Here is a 20,114-nt window from a genome sequence, read left to right as displayed (position 1 = left end):
GGTTTATCGCATTCCAAGTGATCCGGACAGTGGACCGGAAGCGAGAAAGGCGCCCTCTCCCAATAACAACTAGACAATAAAACATTACTGGAGCGATAGCAAGCAGCATCCGACCGTTGAAAAAATGTATTTTTTTAAATTATGTTTAGTGCCTCTTGTTTACGTGGCGTCAGAAATGATGAGTTAAAATAGCCTTTTAAGGGGTCCGTATACCCGGGCACACATACGGTGCTCCGAGCTTCAGGAAAAAAAAAACCACGTGATTCTTATAAACTGCTCAAGTTATCCGAGTGGCGTCTGTCAACGAAAATCATTTAAGAATAAGCAGATAGCGGATGGGTAGTTGTATTTCCGTGTTTCGTTTTTAAACTGTATTTTTAAGGGAGTGAAAAGGGCAGATTAATATTTAGACATGATACGCCCTGTACAGAGTCTTGAAAGCACCGAAGGGCCTTGCGTTACACCTTTACCCTTCATTTATCCGCCATATAATTTTATGGTTACTGCTCAGATCTCATATTGTTGCCCCATGCACGACGAGAAGACTGCGCGCCATTCCACAGCCTTGCGCTTAGAGGTGATACCGCGCTAGAAGCACCAGCCTCACTAGGTGGGCCCCAAAGCAACATTTTAGACTCTCCATTTATCCGAGAGGTATTCAGTGTTATTTGAAACCTTTCCGTCATCCGCCCCTCCCGAATATTCTTAGCTGGTAACGCCACTGACGGCGCTCTGGCAAGGGAAGGACGCGGATTCGAATCCACGGTCCCGGCCATCCTGATTTCTGCTGCTCTCCGGACGACTGCGATAGTTCTCGACCAACACGTCATGGCCTATCCCTCACTCGAACAATCGTTCTCGACGAGACTCGAAGCTTTTCGGAACTGGATCAACAACTCGGACACTCGGGATCAATTTTTCCGGAAGCCACGTCTTACAAAAACTGCTCAAAAATGTGACGGGAAAGCGCATACTGCAGTTGGAAAACATACATTGAAAATATGTGTAATGTTCTTGTGCCTTACGCATAGCCGGTTCCTGAAAAGGGAGAGGGGAGCATACGGACACGTCCCCAACCCCCCATCACCTGGAAAAAGTAAAAATAAAAATGGATAAAACGACTTCGGAAGTAAATTTTGGTCTGTGTTTATATTGAATACTAATCAAAGACTTGTGTATTAACATTGAATATATATGATTATATATATATATATACAATGGTATTACTATAAATAACTTAGACCGGATGTAATATCTAGACTCATCATCTAGATATTAAGCCTCGTATTGTATTGAGAATTCTGGTTCCCCTCCCAGAAGTCAATCCTGCATCTGCCCTTGGTCTTACTCACTGAAAGAACTCGCGAAGACTGGAATGTGAAGGCTCTCGGATCACCTTGAAAGCGACATTTTTTTTCTTTTTACTCGTTGCTTCCGTTATGCACCTTGCACGAGGCTGTAAATGTAGCAGGCTACACCTCCCTGCTTACGCGCTTAAAAAGCACTCTGAATGTGCCAAAGATATCCCAGTAGAACTGTATTATTGTATTCAGCTACCTTTTTTTTCTCGAAATGAATCCAGAGTTAAGTTTATCTGTTAGTAAATTTAGTACTTTTAATAAGTATAGGAACTGGAAAAATTCAGGATATACCTACTCCTCAGTCTTAAGCTTCACACACGAAAAAAATTAAAAGGATCACATGTGTGACAGTTATAAAATGGGTAGACTGCGATTCGTCAGTAATTTAGTTTAGGGTTTCTGATTGGCCCAAAGACCTCCAGACAAATTGTCAGCCAATTTAATAGTGAGCACAGTTATGTGTGTTTGTGAAATTATTCTGCGAATATTTCCGGTCTCTATTTATAATTCCATGGTTTCAAATAATACTTTCTATCAGTTTAAACAAAAATTCTTAAAATCGTTTAGAAGTTATATACAAAAAAACCTTAGCTTCTTCTTTATTTTAGCTAAACATGTGGATGTCTCTCGCCTCTTGAATGGTTTCGGACTACTGAATGGCTTGACGAAGGAAAAACGTCAGAATTCATGCTTGTCTAGTACCTACTGCTTTGCCTTGAAACTCGCGGAGCAGAAAGTTATTTTCATCAGCCCACAATCGCTCTACATCCTCTGCTGTTTTCAGGCTGGCGCGAGCGTATATAAGTGAGCCTCATTACAATCCCGTCATTGACCGCAGAAGCCACAGAAACCCTTCCTTCCTAAGCCACACAACGATTTGTATCCGGGTTTTCCCGCCTGTGATCACGCGCGCGATCTTTCACTACTCCGTGAAGCTGATCCGCCAGATCCCGAACTGCTAGGGTACTTCCGTTCGAACATTGTCCGCCGCCTCGTTAGGGGGACGCACCACAACGCCAAACGTACAATAACGCCGAATGCCAAACTGACTACAACGCCGACAGCTAGAAAACTACTGTGTACCACAACGCCGAAATACATTATCGCCGAAAAATGTAATTGCAGGACTGCCACAAAGGTTAGGTTAGGTTAGGTTAGGTTAGGCTAGGTTAGCCTAGGTTAGGTTGTATTTCGGCGTTAAGATACATTTAACATTTTTCGGCGTTACTGTATTTCGACGTTGTGGTACACAGCAGTTTTCTAGCTGTCGGCGTTGCGGTCAATTTGGCATTCGGCGTTATGGCATTCGGCGTTATTGTACGTTCGGCGTTGTGGTAACGACCCCTCGTTAGCACATCCGGGGCCCAGTTCGAGCCGGGCTCGTTTCCTCCCCGACCTTGACCTGACTCGGGGTGGATCGCTTCTTCCCCTGGTGTTTCTCCCTCAACACCGACCTCAGGCTCGTGCGATGTGATCAGAGGCTGTACCCGCGCGACCAAGGAAGGGACCGAATTAAAAGTTACCTCGACAAATTTTTCCATGCGAACAGCTCCAATAAGCAAAAAGGATAATGGAGTCCATATGTTCCAAACCTACTAAATAGTCCAGATTTTATTTTATGTACAGCATCTATCACACTATTAAAATTTTTGACTTTAAATTAAGAAAGATATCTACTTGCAGGAGCGCCAGCAGAATATCGTCACAGGAGAAAGGGGAGAGGGGGGATTTGCACCACTTTCCCCGTTGTTTGTTTTCAAATTCTTTCCTTTTGTGGTGGAAATAATATATTTTTTAGGAGTTCGGGGGGAGGTGTGTGATGATATCCCTATATCCCCTACCACCTTCTTACACCCTTGCCCCCTGGTTTCAATTTATCCACAAACATTTTCGTAAATTAAAAGGCAGCCTACTACGTTTACTTACTGAGCAATAACACACAGAAAAGTGTTAAGTTCACGGCAGGCCCACTTTTTTTTTAGTTTCATTTTTTTTCTTCACCCAGCCACAATGGAACTTAGAACTTTGAAGTACATTTACCCTTCGTTTGATTTTTGGTGCGTTTTTTTCAGTGAAATGCCATAAAAATACTGTGATTTGTAATATCGTATATGTTCGAGGAGATATCATTGGAAACGTAGATAATTTTTTTCCGATTCGTTCGTGGAAATTACTATTAACGATTATTTTTCCTTGAAACAAGGCGACAGGGTATGACTAGAGATGTTATTTTTACAGAAAAAGGAGTTTTTGGAAACATTTCCAGGATAATTTTCCAGAATTTTTTTTTTGTAAAACTGAAATATTTTTCAACAAATTTTATCAATATATCTGTACAAACATAACCAAATAACAAAAGGAGTGAGCCGTTGGCTGGTAAAGAAAGACAAAATGTACTTTACGTACGAGCTTACTCCACAATTCTATACATAGTTTTAACTTAAGAGTTTTTATACCTGTACTGTAACATAACAATATCGTAAAATTTTACAGGTGGTCATAAAAAACGTAATGGAGGCTAAGACTACAGACTACAGCAAAGAAATATTGTGCTATTTTCTTAGTATATTAGTATATCAACCTATCTTAAATTATGTAATAGATAAAAGTTATTTTTTTATTAAATTTTACTGAAAAATACGTGAATATATTTTTCCAGAAAATTTTCCCACTCACGTGTGTAGGTATGATCACTTGTATTTCCGATACCAAGTAATGAATATTTTCATGTCGTACACATAGAGAACTCTCGCACGCGCCTTCAAGGTACCAAACGTATGGGAAGTGCACTTTTTTATAGGAGTGAGGACTTTACATTTTCAGCCACGACGGTAATTACGACGATAATATTTTTTTTTTGTTTTATGTTTCTTAGCTCAAATATTGAGGCCACGTCTATGAAAAAAATATATAGTGTGCTTGACGTTTCAGCATTCTTTTTTGCAGCGATCTTCATGGGCCTCACCCAGAAGCCAAAAAGCTGTAGGTAACTAGGGCCACGAAAGCCGATACTGTATTATTTTTTTCAAATGCAACATAAATATTCATTGAAAATAACATATACTTGTACATTTCTACAGTAACATAAAAACAATCGTGTCACTACAAAATAATGTTCACAGTAGTACAGAGTTCGGATTCTTACACCGGGCATTTAATGCCTTGTGCTTGTCCCAGTACCTGCAATAGTTAAAATTATTTGTAAACCGTTCCCAGAATAGCGCCCCATAATTAACTGCGCACATCAATAAGCATAATAAAACCATAAAGTCGAGTTATTGAATATACGATCTTTTTTTTTTCATGGTTTAAAAAATTATGCTTTAATGAAACATCAATTATAGTATAGAATTATGCGCCAGAGTTTTGGAAGAAACACTCAGCATCATCTCAAAAAATGTATTTCATATACGCAATTTTAACCATAGTCATGTGTAGTGTTTGAAACTTTATCTTGGCAGTTAGTTTCCAAACGAATCTTTTGCAAAAGTACAGAAAATGTGTAACTGTGTGGGTTAAGAACTGTATTTACGAGAAATATTCTGCGTGTGATCTCCGGAATCTCGCTGACGGCATCACGTGGTTTATTGTTTCTTTAAATCACTCCATAAAAGCAATTGCATGCCGAGAAGACAATTTTTTTTGCACATCTCTGTGGTGTTTTCATTTATGTATTCTCACCGTCGCGTGTTAACCTCGAGAGGCGGATTACTGGACGAGTTCCAAGAATCGGCGCTTTTGTCGCGGAGGTTGTTCTAGCGGACGGCCTTCTGGCAGAATGTGCGACATGATCGCGCTGCAGTTGGAGGAACAACCCGCAAACACGCGAGTGCAACAGTGTACCGCAGCGTGCGATGGGGAAAAAAAATAACGAGCATTCCGTCACGCCTGGAATATTCTGCAAAAGAGCAAACGACGTAGAAATTAAAAAATAAAAAGGAAATGTCAACTACTTGGCGAACTCCGAAAAGGAATGGGGGGGGGGGGGGGGGGGGGATTAACAGACCTTGCCGCGTGCAAGACCTCTGACGGACCTTGAGCGCCGATAGCAGCTCGCCAAACGGGTTGCAGGTCAACACCAACTTGGCAACCTGCGAAGGTTTGTGCGATATGACTTGCATTCCGCCGGGCCAGAAACACATGAGCTCTCGTTTCCCTTGCGCTTATGGAAGGGAAGGGGGGGGGGGGGGAAATTGAGGCCTCTCTGTCTTGCGATTTCAAGTACTTTTGATTGATACCACTTGCAATAAAGTTCCCATGCGCATATATATATATATATGTATATTTTGGACATGGCATGGGACTTATGTAGGCTTGCTTGTTGAAGTCAGCACTCTTGAACTGGTGTGATTGTCATGATAGCTGTAGTCCCCCGCAGGAGCTGATAATTTATTTCCTCGCGGTGCTTACAGACTAGAGCTTATTATTATTATTATTTTTATTATTAGGAAATATGTGGTTGAAACAAGGTATAGAATGTCTGGTTGGTGTGATTTATGTATGTCCTGTTATGCCAAAAAAATGTGGCTAAATAGTTAAAAAATTATAAATTATAGCGGAAAGATAGAAAAAAAATTAAGATGACGGGGCCTTAACCTTGTTACGGGGCTCGCCAAGTCAAGGGTGTACTTGCGTCAGTGAGGCGGGATGATAAGTGCGACGCCCGCTGGGGTTTCAAGCGCTGAATCGCCTCTAACACCAAGGCTGTGGACATGCGCACAGTCTTCTCGTCGTGCATAGGGCCACTGTGAGATTATATGTAGCGGTGGCCCATTTCACTATATTGCGGAGAAATTAATATAAATGCCTGTTTAAAGTCCCATGAGTGCTTTAAGAAAATTTTACCTAGTGTTTCGTGCCTAAAAATAATTCTGCTTCCATGCTTTATAGGCATTCTTCTAAAGAAATCTTTTAAAAAATAGATACGGATACATAACTACTCATACGCCTTCAAAGAATTCTTAAATGCATAGGGAGTGTTAAAAAAACTCGTCATCCAACGGAAAGGGTCCATCAAGGTACAAATATTTGCCATCTGAACTGCTGGCAAATAATAAACCCGAATTTTGCAGGTCATTAAATACCTGTATCTTATATTAACCGTCTATATGGGTTTGAACATCACAAATACTGTTTTTGATATGTTTCTTTTCTTTTTTTTCTCAGTTGGGGCGGGAATCACGTTGGTTTAATTTTTTTTTAAATTATTTTTTAAAGGATTTTATCTTTTCAATGTCTAAATTTTAGTTTCAAATTGTTTTCAAAGAGTCGCGAAAAAAAAAATAATTTAAACGAAATATTTCAATTATTGTAACGAAATTGCGTGCATAAATCTCTTCATCACTCAGCGATTAAAAAAAGTGATTACTAAAGGTTTGTGTATCTACGTCCACCCGGTTTAAGGGCGAGAATGCTCTTGGTTGAACCGCGCAGGCCGACCTTGCAGACATGCGCTGTAATTTTTATTTTAAGTTAGATGTCCGGTTTTATGTCACGACATGACAGGTCATAACAAATACCTCCCAAGCCTTTTATAATTTGTTGCAATCACCGATCATTTCACATGCGCAAACTAAAACCGTCGTGATTGCTACGCCACTCCACGAATGTCATAATTAAGTATCCAGAGTGGGGCAGAAAAATGGGGGGAGGGTAGAAATTCTTCCCCTCTCCTGAAGTGGAAGCTAATTAAAACAAGGAGCCAGGAGCTACAGTTAGAGGCCATTTTTTTTACTAAACTTCACAAAGGATCGTTTAGATTTTTTTAATAAACGATTTCTTCTTTTTGTTATTGTTTATTATTGTATTGCAACTTGGACCTTCTACTACCTAGAAATAAGTTGAATTATGAAAAATTAATCCCCCCCTTCTGACACACCTTTGAAAAGCGCCCGTAAAATTTCATACCGAATCTGTATTATAAGCTGCGGCTGAATATTAGAGAGAGAGAAAAAAAGATGGTAATGTTTAGTCTCCCGTACTTGTATTATAACACACACATACACTCTACGTATCAAATTCCCGCATATATTACGAAAATGCTCGCCTATCACATTCATTACGCCGTGTTTTTTTTCCTCTCATTTTTTCCCAAGATTCAACACGCGCAACACGTGATCAAAACTAATTAAAAATAGAATTTCTTATTTTTAATTAAGAGTAGGTAATAATAATTTAAGTTAATTTTTATAAAGCTGTAAATAAATATAATAAATGCCTTGTATATGATTAAAAAATACAGTAGCTAGAAAAGTTTTATTTATTTTCCCGCGGTTCGAATAAGCGTTGAGCGGGTCGTTACCACAACGCCGACAGCTAGAAAACTGCAATGTACCACAACGCCGAAATAACAACTGAATGAATTTGTGTGTGTTTCTTAAATATACCTTAACGTCGAAATACCACAATCAAACCTAACCTTACCTAACCAAACCTAACCTTACCTAACCAAACCTAACCTAGCGTAATATAACCTAACCTAACTTAGCCTATCCTAGCCTAGCCTAACCTAACCTAGCCTAACCTAACCTAGTCTAACCTAACCTAGTCTAACCTAACCTAGTCTAACCTAACCTAGTCTAAACTAACCTAACCACTGTGACAGCCCTGCAATGACATTTTTCGGCGTTAGTGTATTTCGGCGTTGTGGTACACAGCAGTTTTCCAGCTGTCGGCGTTGTGGTCAATTTGGCATTTCGGCGTTGTGGTGCGTCCTCGCGTTGAGCTATTAGAAAAACTGGCTACTTCTTCGTGTAATGTCAACACCTTCCCCCCCCCCCCCCCCCCCCCACGCCAAACACCACCTCCCGAGGGTTGACTGGTGACGCCACAGCTGAGTCAGCGCGCGCGCAGCTGGACGTCTGTCGCCGTAGGCTTCCTGGAAGCAGTCCGGCGCTCCTGGAACGAGGCTCAGGACATTCGAAGGATCCTTCCTCGGCCTTTTCCTTTCGTCGCCGCCTGATGCGTCATGTCTTCCTACCTGTCATCAGTCGTAAAATAAAAAAATAAAAAAATCAATGGTTTCCTCGTAGCCCGGCGTGAATCAAGAATTTCCTTTCCCTCCGCTTACGTCAGCGTAAAATTTCGTAAAATTAATTCGATGCTCGCAAGAAGTGTTTAAGTAGTTAGTCTTGGTTCGTAGTTCTGTATTTTGAAGCATTTCGTCACTTTGCATTCTTAGAGAAATTTTTTGTGTCGAAATCATCACATGTCAGTTGCAACTAATTTTATATTTTTTTTTATTTCCCCACGCTGTACTAAATACTGAAATTATAAGAAATAGTCAACACCATTGCCACCTACTAATTATTATTACTTAAATAGTTCCTAAAAAAAAAGATTTTACAATTTATACTACAAAAAAAAATTGTGAACCACAACTGACATGCTATTTTGAGGTCAATATGTGAACATTTGTATAAGTAACACAAACGTATTCATGAAAATGGTTTCGCCGCATGTTATAAAAATTGGAATGGTACATGACCATTCTTTACTGGATCGCCAGAGCCTTCCGCAGTAGGAAGATATTAAGGAACGACACAGCGCAGTTCTGAACATCGTCATTTCCACTGTACCTCTGAGTGTCATTTTCTGGCATTTATAGACATGTTGGCTAGGCTAGTCGTTTTTACCAAGATAAGCTAGGAAGTGTAAACAGAAAAAAAAATTCTTTGTCAGCGTGTGACGAATGCTTTCCTGTTTGGTTTTTTTTGAGGATGTGGTGATTATTGCGTCAGAAGTTGCAGTAAAGCAGTCAAATTTACAGACTTTTCAAATAAAGGAACTATTTTTCGTAGTTCCAGATAACCAGATCCTGGTAGAAATAACGCTAAGTTTCCAACTTTCGAATTATATGTTCTGTTGTAAATGCTTAAAACATTTACGTAGAAGGAAAATTATTGTTTTTTTTATAGATATAACATATTATTAAAGATTTTTTTTTTCACTCAGATATGATTTTTGGAAGCTCGTCTTCTAATTAAGTAAAACTGGGCACCCGCAAACTTACGAAGTAATACGTAAAATTTACGAAGCGCTCTGGAAACTTTTGTCATCCTTGTTCTTCGTTTATTTGAGGTGACAATTTTTTTTTTAAATGTACCAAACAACTTTAACAGCAGACCACCAATGAGATCACTCCCAATGTAGTGTTAAATAATAATAGTAATAGGCCACGAGAGTTATCAAGTTCGTATTACGGTCCAATACTAAAATTTTAGTTATTAGATCTAAGATCAAATGAGTTTCCTCCCCTAAATAAATATTCTGTGACCGAGCTAAAACTGCCCCCTCCCCCCCCCCCCCCCCCAATTTATTTCCTTTTTCAGTTTCATCCTTTTTTTTTTATCATACGAAGAATGATTTAATGATGAATTCAAACTATAAAATTAGCTTAACTCGTGACTATATTACCATTCCCGTACATATGTAAATTTCAAGAAGCTATAGCCTATTTGAGTGATTCCATTACTATACTTTTAAAATAAAAAAAAATTAATGATATAGGATAAAAAAAATTACCACATTAATAAATTTCACACTTCATATTTCACAGCAGCAGAACCATAAGTTTCTACTTGAAATCCATGGTGTTTTATATATTGAGTATGTAGATCATACGCGCAATAATTTTAACTGTAAGGTAATTCGTTTCCCTGAAAATATTTTTTTTTTGTTTCACATGAGTCTCGGAAAAATTTAATTTTTACAGATAGAAACAAAATAATAGTGTTTTATCTCTCCCTAACGAAAGTATAGGCCCATCAGAATAATCAAAATAAAATGGCCACCAGCGAACGGACATAATGAACACCTCGTTCTTAAACGCAGCACTCAACAGTTCGTGTCGTTAATTAACGAATATTCACATCTCGCGGGCACGCGAGGGTTGTTTGCCGCCACCAACTCCTCTCGCCATTATAATTTATCCGGCCATCTCACTAATTGTACAGTTTTCGGAACGCACCTACGCTATAAAAACCGTTTCCTTTGCCACAACAAAGTTTTTTTACGTGTAAACATCTCGGTACACGGCATTTGGTAGGAGTAATTTCGTGAAAATTTAACGGGAGTCGAAGAACAGAAATATGTCACAAATATGGCGGATCCACGTGTAGAAACATAAACTCATATATAGCCAGTTTCGTTTACATTAAGGGACATATAAAACGTAATTGTGTGTCAAATGAAACTTTACGATAGTTAAACTAACCTGGATATTTGGTAAACTAAAATAGTAATACTAAAAAAGTTATCACAAGTTTTAAAATACCTACGAAAACTGGTATTACAATACCGATAATAAATATTCCCAATTACAAAATGTACAATTTACAAATCCCGCGATTAATAAAAAATAAAGTCTAAGCGTTACCGAAGCCATATCTGAAAATATGAACTGCACGTGTTGCATAGCTTGCCTATTCGCACTACTTTCAGGTAAACTCGTGCATTAAAAAAAATCTAGAAATTCAAAACAGGACGTCCGGGCCGTGGGAATTTTGCCCCCTCCCCTTTCCCCGCTCCCCGTGATCTCTTCTCTCAACGGCACTGGATATAATGGGTTTAATTTTATTCTTTGTCGTAAAGAAAGTGTTTTTACAGTGTAGCTGACAAAGCAACGAGACCAGATAATAACTGGCGAGTGGCACGCACAGCCAGACGATAAAATCTTCGTAAACACAGTGAGTTTGTGAAACAAGGACTACCCTTGGCGTCAGCTTCATATCAATTAATTCCCTTGTGGGTGAATGTGAACATCGTCCTGCCTGTGTGACGGCGGTGTCGATAGGTGGACGGTTTTACCACATAGCGTCCTTCGGGGATGTGTTCGTGACAGCCTACGAATGGCGATTTTCGATGACCTTCTGCGTGCCATAACAACGCAGGTTGAGTAGCGTTTAGGTGAATTAATTACCTCCCATTTTGGATTTATTAATACTTCTTCGTGACTTGACTTTCGATTTGAATGTTGAACTAACCCCATCTGAACAGAAATAAAAATACGTATGTTCCTTAAAAATTTGTCCTAATAACCCTCAGTTAATTTCATTACATCAACAACCATAAATAAGAGCGACTGATAATCTACACTTTTTTTATCTCACTAAAAAAACAATGTATGTCCTTCGCAAGTAAACCTGTTAAAGGATCCTGTGGATGATGAGTTTTGATTCTCCATATTATATCTTTAAGTAATTCATGAAATTATGAGGAAATGTTCAAATTGGATTGCCTATTAATGTGTTTTTTACTTGTTTGTTACTTTACTTTCTGTGTTATCTCTGATCAATGTATTTCTTTGTAGTTTTAACTGCTACCATCACAATGAACTAAAATACTGATAAAATGTTAATAATTATAAAATATTATATGTAGCCTTGTTTTCCATGTATGTAGCTACTAGTGTAGGTTGGTGTTACTGAGTGTTTTTTTTAAGTCGTAAAGTCGTAACCTTTTCTGTTACTTACGCATCAATGTTCTACTTTTCGCAGTCCATAATGTGGTTTGTGTTTAAAAGAGAAATTGTGTCAAGTGGCTTGACGCATGTAAAATTATTAAAAATGGGTTTGTGACCAGGTAAGCAAGATCGTGAAAAAGTCCATCTTTCAGTGCTGCCCAGTAGTAAAGCTTGGCCTCACAGTTTGAAAAGAAAAGCGTACTACCATCATGTGGTAGTGATATGTAGAGCCATGTTTATTTCATTGACTCACTGGATAGCAAATCAACTTGAACGGTATATACTAAAAAAAAAAAATATTCATATTCATATTTATGATTGGACTACAATGTTCTTAACACACCCTTGAAGACACAGAGCCAGTTATAAACATGTAAAAGAATTAGTTACCCAATTACGTGTGACCTGCCAAAGGATGTGACCTTTTAATAGACCAATGAGCATTCAATAACTGCTTTATTGTGTATAGGCAAGTTGAGTCTAGCCTGGAGTGAAATAATCGTGGCTCTATTGATATCTTCGTTTTGATTTGATAAATAGCTGAACATTCACGATGTGCTTGTCTGTTCCTGCCAGGAATTATATGTGCTGAAGGTGCGTTGTGGAAGGACCAACGCAAGTTCGTGTCTACTTGCCTGAAGAACTTTGGAATGGTCAAGTTCGGTCTGAAGAGAGCCAAGCTTGAACAGCGCATCATGTGTGGAGTCAAGGCGTGCCTCCAGGTAACACATTGCAAGTCTTTCATGCTCCAAGTCTCGTATTTAGAGCCTACCCTTATTGCCATTTATTAATTGCAGTATCAGGATTCTGTATATTAGTATTGAATAAACTTACACAAACAGTCCACCAACTATGGTGGGACACAGAAACTTCTATCGCTGTGATTTTATCTGGGATATGGTAACATCAAAAAATCACATGCCTCACTAAACATAAATGGGTCCAAGTAGTTTGAGGACCTGAAGTGACCAAACCACTCCCCAAAACTTCTGATAGTAACTCACACTAGTTACAATAATGTTTTCGGGGAAAAAAACTAAGATAAACATTGTGTTCAGACTCTTCATGAGCTTCTGTATTAGCCACTTTCCCAAATTTGAATTTTTTTTTTGCTTTCTGGGTTAAGTGGTTGACTTCGACCAATGGATGGCAGATTTTCTCGGAGCTCTCAGTGTCTATCAATTTAGCATTTCTTACTTCTTCATTGCGGGTCCTCCAACCACGTTGTCCATCAGACCCCTTCATTGCATCACCTTTCAGCAGTTGATGCCCCAACTTCAGATTTACCCACATACGCTCTTTAATCATTTCATCGATACCCAGGACCCCTGCAGTTGACACAGCTGTGCGTCATAGGTGTGGTTCGTACTGCTCCACTTGCTCTTACTGTTTAGCTGAAAGGGTATGGAGGAAATGTTGGTGCTGATGCCAGATGCGGAATAGGTATCCTCTCGGCACGGTGTGTCCCTTACTGCATCCAGATCGCAATGAAACGGCGTAACCATTTCCCCATATGTAGAGGCCCATAAATTTCAAAGATTCTTTTTTTTTCGCAAGGTAGACTGCAAACATGCATACATTTGCATTGGTTTGTAGATAGGATCACAATTGCTTGGCCGAGTAAACCACCAACTGGCAGTAGAGTTGATGAATCGCATCGACATATCCCAAATAAGGGGGAGCTTCTACAGCAAGAAATCAGCCAGTAGAAAAGTATACGTTGGTAAAGTATAAATAGGGCTTTACATTTCAGCCTGATGCCAAACGGATCCGCGAAATTTCCCGGTCTGTGCCCATGGCTTATCTGGAGCCTGTGTCACCGTGTTTCTAAACCATAAGCAGGGCTGGTGCAAGGTAAGATGGCGCCCTAGGCGAAAAATCTTTATTGCCCCCCCCCCTCCCCCTCGGCCGGACACCCCAAAAAAAATTGACCATGCCTCAAAATACATCATGTAAGCCTAATATTCTGTCAACAATCAAATGTAAGCAGGCTTGTGTTTTTTTTCTTGTTTACTTATTACAAATCATAAACAGGTCACCGTGGACTTTAAATAATTACTTATATCAATATAAACATTCCAAACTGTTACAAAAATCCATTTTCATCATGTTTCAATAATCGTTAAACATATTATGTATATGAGCTGTTGTGTGTCGTGCTGCGCCGCCCCCCAGCTACTTGGCGCCCTAGGCGGTCGCCTAGTTCGCCTGTGTGGACGCGCCGGCCCTGACCGTGAGGAGCGCATATGTAACATTGAAACGTTAAATGAGAGTACATCGAAATGACCGATGACTGATCTGTGTGCGTGGTGGGGTCCCCAAGGAGCTGCGGTCCACAGCCGCCCCGAGGGACCCCTTGCACGCCCTCCACCACTGCCTGGGCAACGTGGTCAACTCCCTGGTGTTCGGCCGCACGTGGGCCGACGACGACCCCGTGTGGCGCTGGCTGAGGCATCTCCAGGAGGAAGGCACCAAGCTCATCGGCGTCGCCGGGCCATTAAACTTCCTGCCGTTCCTCCGGTGAGCAGGTCCTTGCAGTCAGGGGCGCAACAACAGGGGGGGGGGGCAAGGGTATTTCTCCCCCCCCCTTTTTTTTTGAAACCTTGAAGTGGGGGCAAACGGGGGCAAGGAAAGTGCTGTGTAATCAATTTTTAGATAATAAAACTGCTTAAATAGCACCATTTTCCACCTTGAAATACAAATTTTCCCGGAGGAGGTCCTCCGGACCCCCCGCTTCAATAGCGGGGGATCTATGATTCTTTATAAAAAGGTATATTGCCCCCCCCCCCCCCTTTGGAAATTTTGTTGTTGCGCCCCTGCTTGCAGTGGTGACGACGCCTTTTCACTCAACACTCACAAACCCCCCCCCCCCCCCCCCCCCATATATGTGACGTTTAGAGACGTGCGAAAGTTCGCGGATTCATTTCGCGATAGGCTTCGCGTCAGAGGCGTCTCTCTCTCTCTCTCTCTCTCTTTCTCTCTCTCCCCCCCCCCCCCTTCAAGGAGCGCGACGACGCGTCGTTCCTGATGGTCCCGTCCCGCCATCTTGATAGCACTCCGGCCAGTGGCGGATCCAGTGGGGGGGAGCGGCACCAGGGGCAAGTGCCTCCCCCAACAACTATACCTTCGTACCGCTTCTGCGATCGGCCCACATTTTATATCCAGGGGAACTGTGATCCGATGGGAAACGCTAAACCAAAAGAAAGCGCCGAATTACGGACAGCCCTAGTTGAGACGTCTCACGCGTCAGTAGCCGATGAACAGGTGTCATTTCCGCGAGTATTTAAAGGACTATGTGGAGTCCATCCTAGAGGTCAATGAATCCGTGAATTTTGCAGGTCTCTCTACGTTTGCTTGCAAAGTCCACAGACTGACGGTCCGCGCAATAATTCAAGCTGAGCGGTGAAAAATAATTTGATGTGCCAACACTGAATGTTTTTTTTTTTTTTTTTTTTTTTTTTTTTTTTGCAAAACTTATTTAACTTTGGACACAGATCGTGCATTCTTTAAGTTATACATATCTCATTGAAATTTGTATGTCCGAGTTTCATTAAGCGCGCCAAGTGTTAAATTTTATTCGTTACCGGTGCATTCAAACATGTTCTAAGACAAGTACATTATTTACCTACATTTAGTTTTTTATTCATGATTTTAATATTTTAATTAATTTAAGTTGTTAATTAAATAACAGTTGGCACGAATCTTTAAATTTTTCTATAAATTTTAGAATTAGCCGAAGATGAAGCATTTTCGATTTAATACACTAAGTTCAGCTTAGAGGCAGCGATGACCTAGAGCAGGGGCGTAGCCAGGGGGGGTTAGGGGTTCCACCCCCCCCCCCCCCCCCGCCCTTAGCACCAAATCTTTAATTAATTTCTTATTCATCACTCAAACAAATTTCATATTAAAAATTAATAAAAATTTCACCATTACAATATTTAAATTTAAGAACAGAAAACTGCTAAAATAGCACTATATTACACCTTAAAATCCAAATTTTTCCGGGGGGGCCATGCTTCTTAACACCACCCATACACAAATCCTGGCTACACCACTGACCTAGAGTGAGGATATAACCTTTGAATATATATACTGTATAGAAGTCGCGAGTGGATAGGATTTACTCTACGTTTTTCAGAAGCGTATGATGAGCAGCTTGGGAACTTCACCGCTGCAGTGCGCTGCCGTAACGCCCTGTATCGTCTTAGTTGTTATTTACACGTTAGAGCGCAGCACTGTCGCCCGCTGTCATTCCCCGCACCCCCCACCTATCATTCACTGCAGCTCAACGTCGTTCAACGGGAGGGGGAAGGGGGTGTTTGAAGTGTTCGACACTTGTCCGCTAGGGACCACCACAAGTCGATGCCCTAGAGATGGTGGCGATTGCGGCGGTGAATTAACCAACTACCTCAAAACCGTATTAGAAATTTTAACCTGGGCTGGCGACTTCTATACAGTATATATATTCAAAGATATAACTGACACCATGGAATGTTTTTTGAAACTCCGTGGCAGTTTCCTGCCGCGCTACCGGAGGATGATGGAGTTCCTGGTGACGGGGAAGCAGAAGACCCACGACGTGTACCGGGCGCTGGCGGAGGAGCGGCTGAGGAGCGGCGAGGACCTGGAGCAGAGCGAGGACGTCATGGCCGCCTTCCTGGTGGAGATGTCGCGGCGCAAGAAGGCGGGAGACCAGGGAGCAGCAGCAGGAGGGGAGGACTTCTACACCGCGGAGCAGTTCCACCACCTGCTGGCCGACCTGTTCGGCGCAGGGGTGGACACTACCCTCGCCACGCTGCGCTGGTTCCTGCTCTTCGTCGCCGCCGACCCTGACCTGCAGGTCACCGACCGCTCGTCTTTGCCAACCGCGGATTTTAGGATATTCAGATTCGTCAGATCAGAGGCGCAACAACTAAATTTCCAAAAGGGGGGGGGGGGGGCAATATACCTTTTTTATAAAGAATCATCGATACCTCCCTATTGAAGCGGGGGGTGGGTGTGGTTGGGGGTCCTCCCCCGGAAAAATTTGTATTTCAAGGTGGAAAATGGTGCTATTTAAGCAGTTTTATTATCTAAAAATTGATTACACAGCATTTTCTTTGCCCCCCCCCCCCCCCCCCGTTTGTCCCCACTTCAAGGTTTCAGAAAGGGCCGGGGGCAAATCAACCCTTGCACCCCCCCCTCCGCCCCTGTTGTTGCGCCCCTGCGTCAGATATTGAGACAAATTACATATGTCACAGAGTTAAAGAGGTGTGTGGTGACTGGTTCGATTCTCCCTGTGACTGGGTCAAACCCCGAAAAAAAAAATTTCGTTAGTGAGAAACATGGCGGACGTTGTCGTGGCCTGCCGGCTTTCTCAGAGTAATACCGTAAACTCAACCCCTTCCCCCTCAAACATCACCAAATTCATTCCGCCGCTGCTCCATACGCTCAGGGGCATAGCCAGGGGAGGGGGAGTTAGGGTTGATTAATTAATTAATTAATAGGGTTGATTAATTTCTTATTCATCACTCAAACAAATTTCATATGAAAATTAATTAAAATTTTCACCATTACAATATTTAAATTTAAGTACCGTTAAAAATAGCTAAAATAGCACTATTTCACACCTTAAAATCCAAATTTTCCGCCGGGGGAGGACCCCCCACCCCACCCCCCGCTTTAATACGGGTGGGGGGGGGGGCCATGCTTCTTAACACCCCTCATACACAAATCCTGGCTACGCCATTGCATGCGCTCATCTCATCTCGCCTCGCGCAGTCTCCAGGCTGGCCGGAACGACATTTGGGCAGCCGGCTGCTGCGAGTGTCAACCTTTGAATATATATACTGTATAGAAGTCGCCAGCCCAGGTTAAAAATTTCTAATACGGTTTTGAGGTAGTTGGTTAATTCACCGCCGCAATCGCCACCACCTCCAGGGCATCGACTTGCGGCGGTCCCTAGCGGACAAGTGTCGAACTCTTCAAACACCCCTTTCCCCCTCCCGTTGAACGACCATGAGCTGCAGTGAATGATAAGGGGTGGGGGGGGGGGGGGTGCGGGGGAATGACATCGGGCGACAGTGCTGCGCTCTAACGTGCAAATAACAACCTAAGACGATACAGGGCGTTACGGCAGCGCAAAAGCAGCGGTGTAAGTTCCCAAGCTGCTCATCATACGCTTCTGAAAAACGTAGAGTAAATCCTATCCACTCGCGACTTCTATGCAGTATATATATATATAATATATATATTCAAAGGTGTCAGCCCTGTGCCATCCATGCTGACCCTGCCCCCGGTGTCGGTGTTGGCGCAGGCGCGGGTGCAGGAGGAACTGGACGGCGCGCTGGGCCCCGACGGACGCCTGCCGACGCTGGACGACGCGGCGTCGCTGCCGCTGACGTCGGCGGCCCTCGCCGAGACGCAGAGGATCCGCTCCGTGGTGCCGCTGGGGATCCCGCACGGGGCCCTCGAGGTCAGACCCCATCGCCGAGAGCACCACTCGATGGGACGCACCACGACGCCGAAATGCCACAACGCCGAAATGCCAAATTGACCACAACGTCGACAGCTAGGAAACTGCTTTGTACCACAACGCCGAATTACCACAGCGCCGAAATACACTAACGCTGAAAAATGTCATTGCAGGACTGCCACAAAGGTTACGTTAGGTTAGACTAGGTTAGGTTAGACTAGGTTAGGTTAGACTAGGTTAGGTTATACTAGGTTAGGTTAGACTAGGTTAGGTTAGACTCAGGGACGCAACAACAAGGGGGAAGGGTATTTTGCCCCCTCTCTGAAACCTTGAAGTGGGGGCAAACGAGGGCAAACAAAGTTCTGTGTAATCAATTTTGAGATAATAAAACTGCTTAAATAGCACCATTTTTCACCTTGAAATACAAATTTTCCCTCCGCATCAATAGGGGGATCGATGATTCTTTATAAAAAGGTATATTGCCCCCCCTTTGGAAATTTTAGTTGTTGCGCCCCTGGTTAGACTAGGTTGGGTTAGGCAAGGCTAGGATAGGCTAGGTTAAGTTAGGTTAGGTTATATTACGCTAGGTTGTGGTAAATTTTGGCATTCGGCGTTGTGGTAACGACCCTGTCTACTGTCGGCACGCCAACCACAATGATTCAGCGGGCAACCCCGTCCTGAATGCCGTGGTCAAATAAGACATTGGCTTCTCTATGCAGACGGCAGCCAGTTACAAAGTAGAAACCGCTGGCACGGGCATACGATTTATTCAGATTTTTTTTCTCGCGAAAAATGCATGCCCCTGACAATGTACCTGCAATGCAGGGTTATTTTCTTTTAAGTTCAGAAAGATGTAGAAGAAAATTTCAAAGCCTAAACCAACTAACAAAGGTGTTTCTAAACACATCACAATATTAAACATAGCAGTTTAACTCACGTAATTAAATTTAACCAGCTTCAACCGTTCATCGATGTAAGCATTTACCCGAGTCCGGTATTAGCATTAAGAGTTCGCTCTTGGTTTGACTCTTGCTTTAATATGCACCTACTAAGTTATTGCTGAAAACTGTGATACGTTTTCGGGCAATAATTTGCTCGTAACTTCCTACTACGTAATGACTTAAGTACTTTAATAAATAAAATTTTAAAAAAGTTGCGAGTTTCGACTTTATTGTGTCGAATATTTTTTTCCTCGTGTTTGCAAAATGGAATTACGTCATAAATTTCACGAGACACTTACCGATGGAGGGGGAAAAAAATAGATTTTTGCATTAAATTTCGAGATTCCTGTGCATTATGCATTTTATTCTTTACATAATGTTTATAATTTTTTTCTTATGACTATACACTTCTAACCACAGCAGCGTACAGCCTATTGCTATTACTCTAAAGCTTGTCATGTTGTACTCTTTGCACTACTGTAAAATATGTTCCAGGTCATCGTTGCCTTTAACCACAGACCATTTTCATTTCTTTTTTTATCTTCTGATTTGCCATTATAACTCAGATTTCTCAGAGGCTAAACATCCATCACAAACAAAGGAATGGGGTTACGTTTATGACCGTTGTAACCAGGCCGCAGTGCTGGTTTTGTGCTGTGTAAGTGCTTACCGCTGTAACCATCCATGTTTTAGTACTATGCTGATTGTGTCCGAGCCTTTACAAACACTAAATAAAAGATTTTTCACCTGGAATTTCGAAGAGCACTGGTTGAAAATAATCATCCAAGGCTCTTCGAATAAAGCAGAGCTAATCCTGTTAGTGCCGGATCACCACCGACAAAAAGGCCCAGAAGGAAAAAGATACGTAATTTCATCGCGACCGTGAGGTTTTTTTT

At 41.8% G+C, this 20,114-nt stretch overlaps 1 protein-coding gene across 1 annotated transcript in view; it reads left to right on the top strand.

Annotated features, from left to right (window-relative positions):
• The window catches only part of LOC134540361 (cytochrome P450 306a1), a 72,173-nt gene that overhangs the window by 42,352 nt on the left and 9,707 nt on the right, over positions 1 to 20,114 (top strand). The window contains exons 3-6 of the mRNA XM_063383042.1: positions 12,400 to 12,545; positions 14,147 to 14,343; positions 16,339 to 16,663; positions 18,119 to 18,277. Coding sequence (XP_063239112.1) covers positions 12,400 to 12,545; positions 14,147 to 14,343; positions 16,339 to 16,663; positions 18,119 to 18,277 — 827 coding nt within the window. The remainder of the gene's footprint in view (positions 1 to 12,399; positions 12,546 to 14,146; positions 14,344 to 16,338; positions 16,664 to 18,118; positions 18,278 to 20,114) is intronic.

Source organism: Bacillus rossius, chromosome 16, assembly GCF_032445375.1.
Source record: "Bacillus rossius redtenbacheri isolate Brsri chromosome 16, Brsri_v3, whole genome shotgun sequence".
In the NCBI taxonomy this organism is placed as follows: Eukaryota; Metazoa; Arthropoda; class Insecta; order Phasmatodea; family Bacillidae; genus Bacillus; species Bacillus rossius.
The sequence above is the reverse complement of the archived record's forward strand: the minus strand, read 5'-3'. Positions and strand labels throughout refer to the sequence as shown.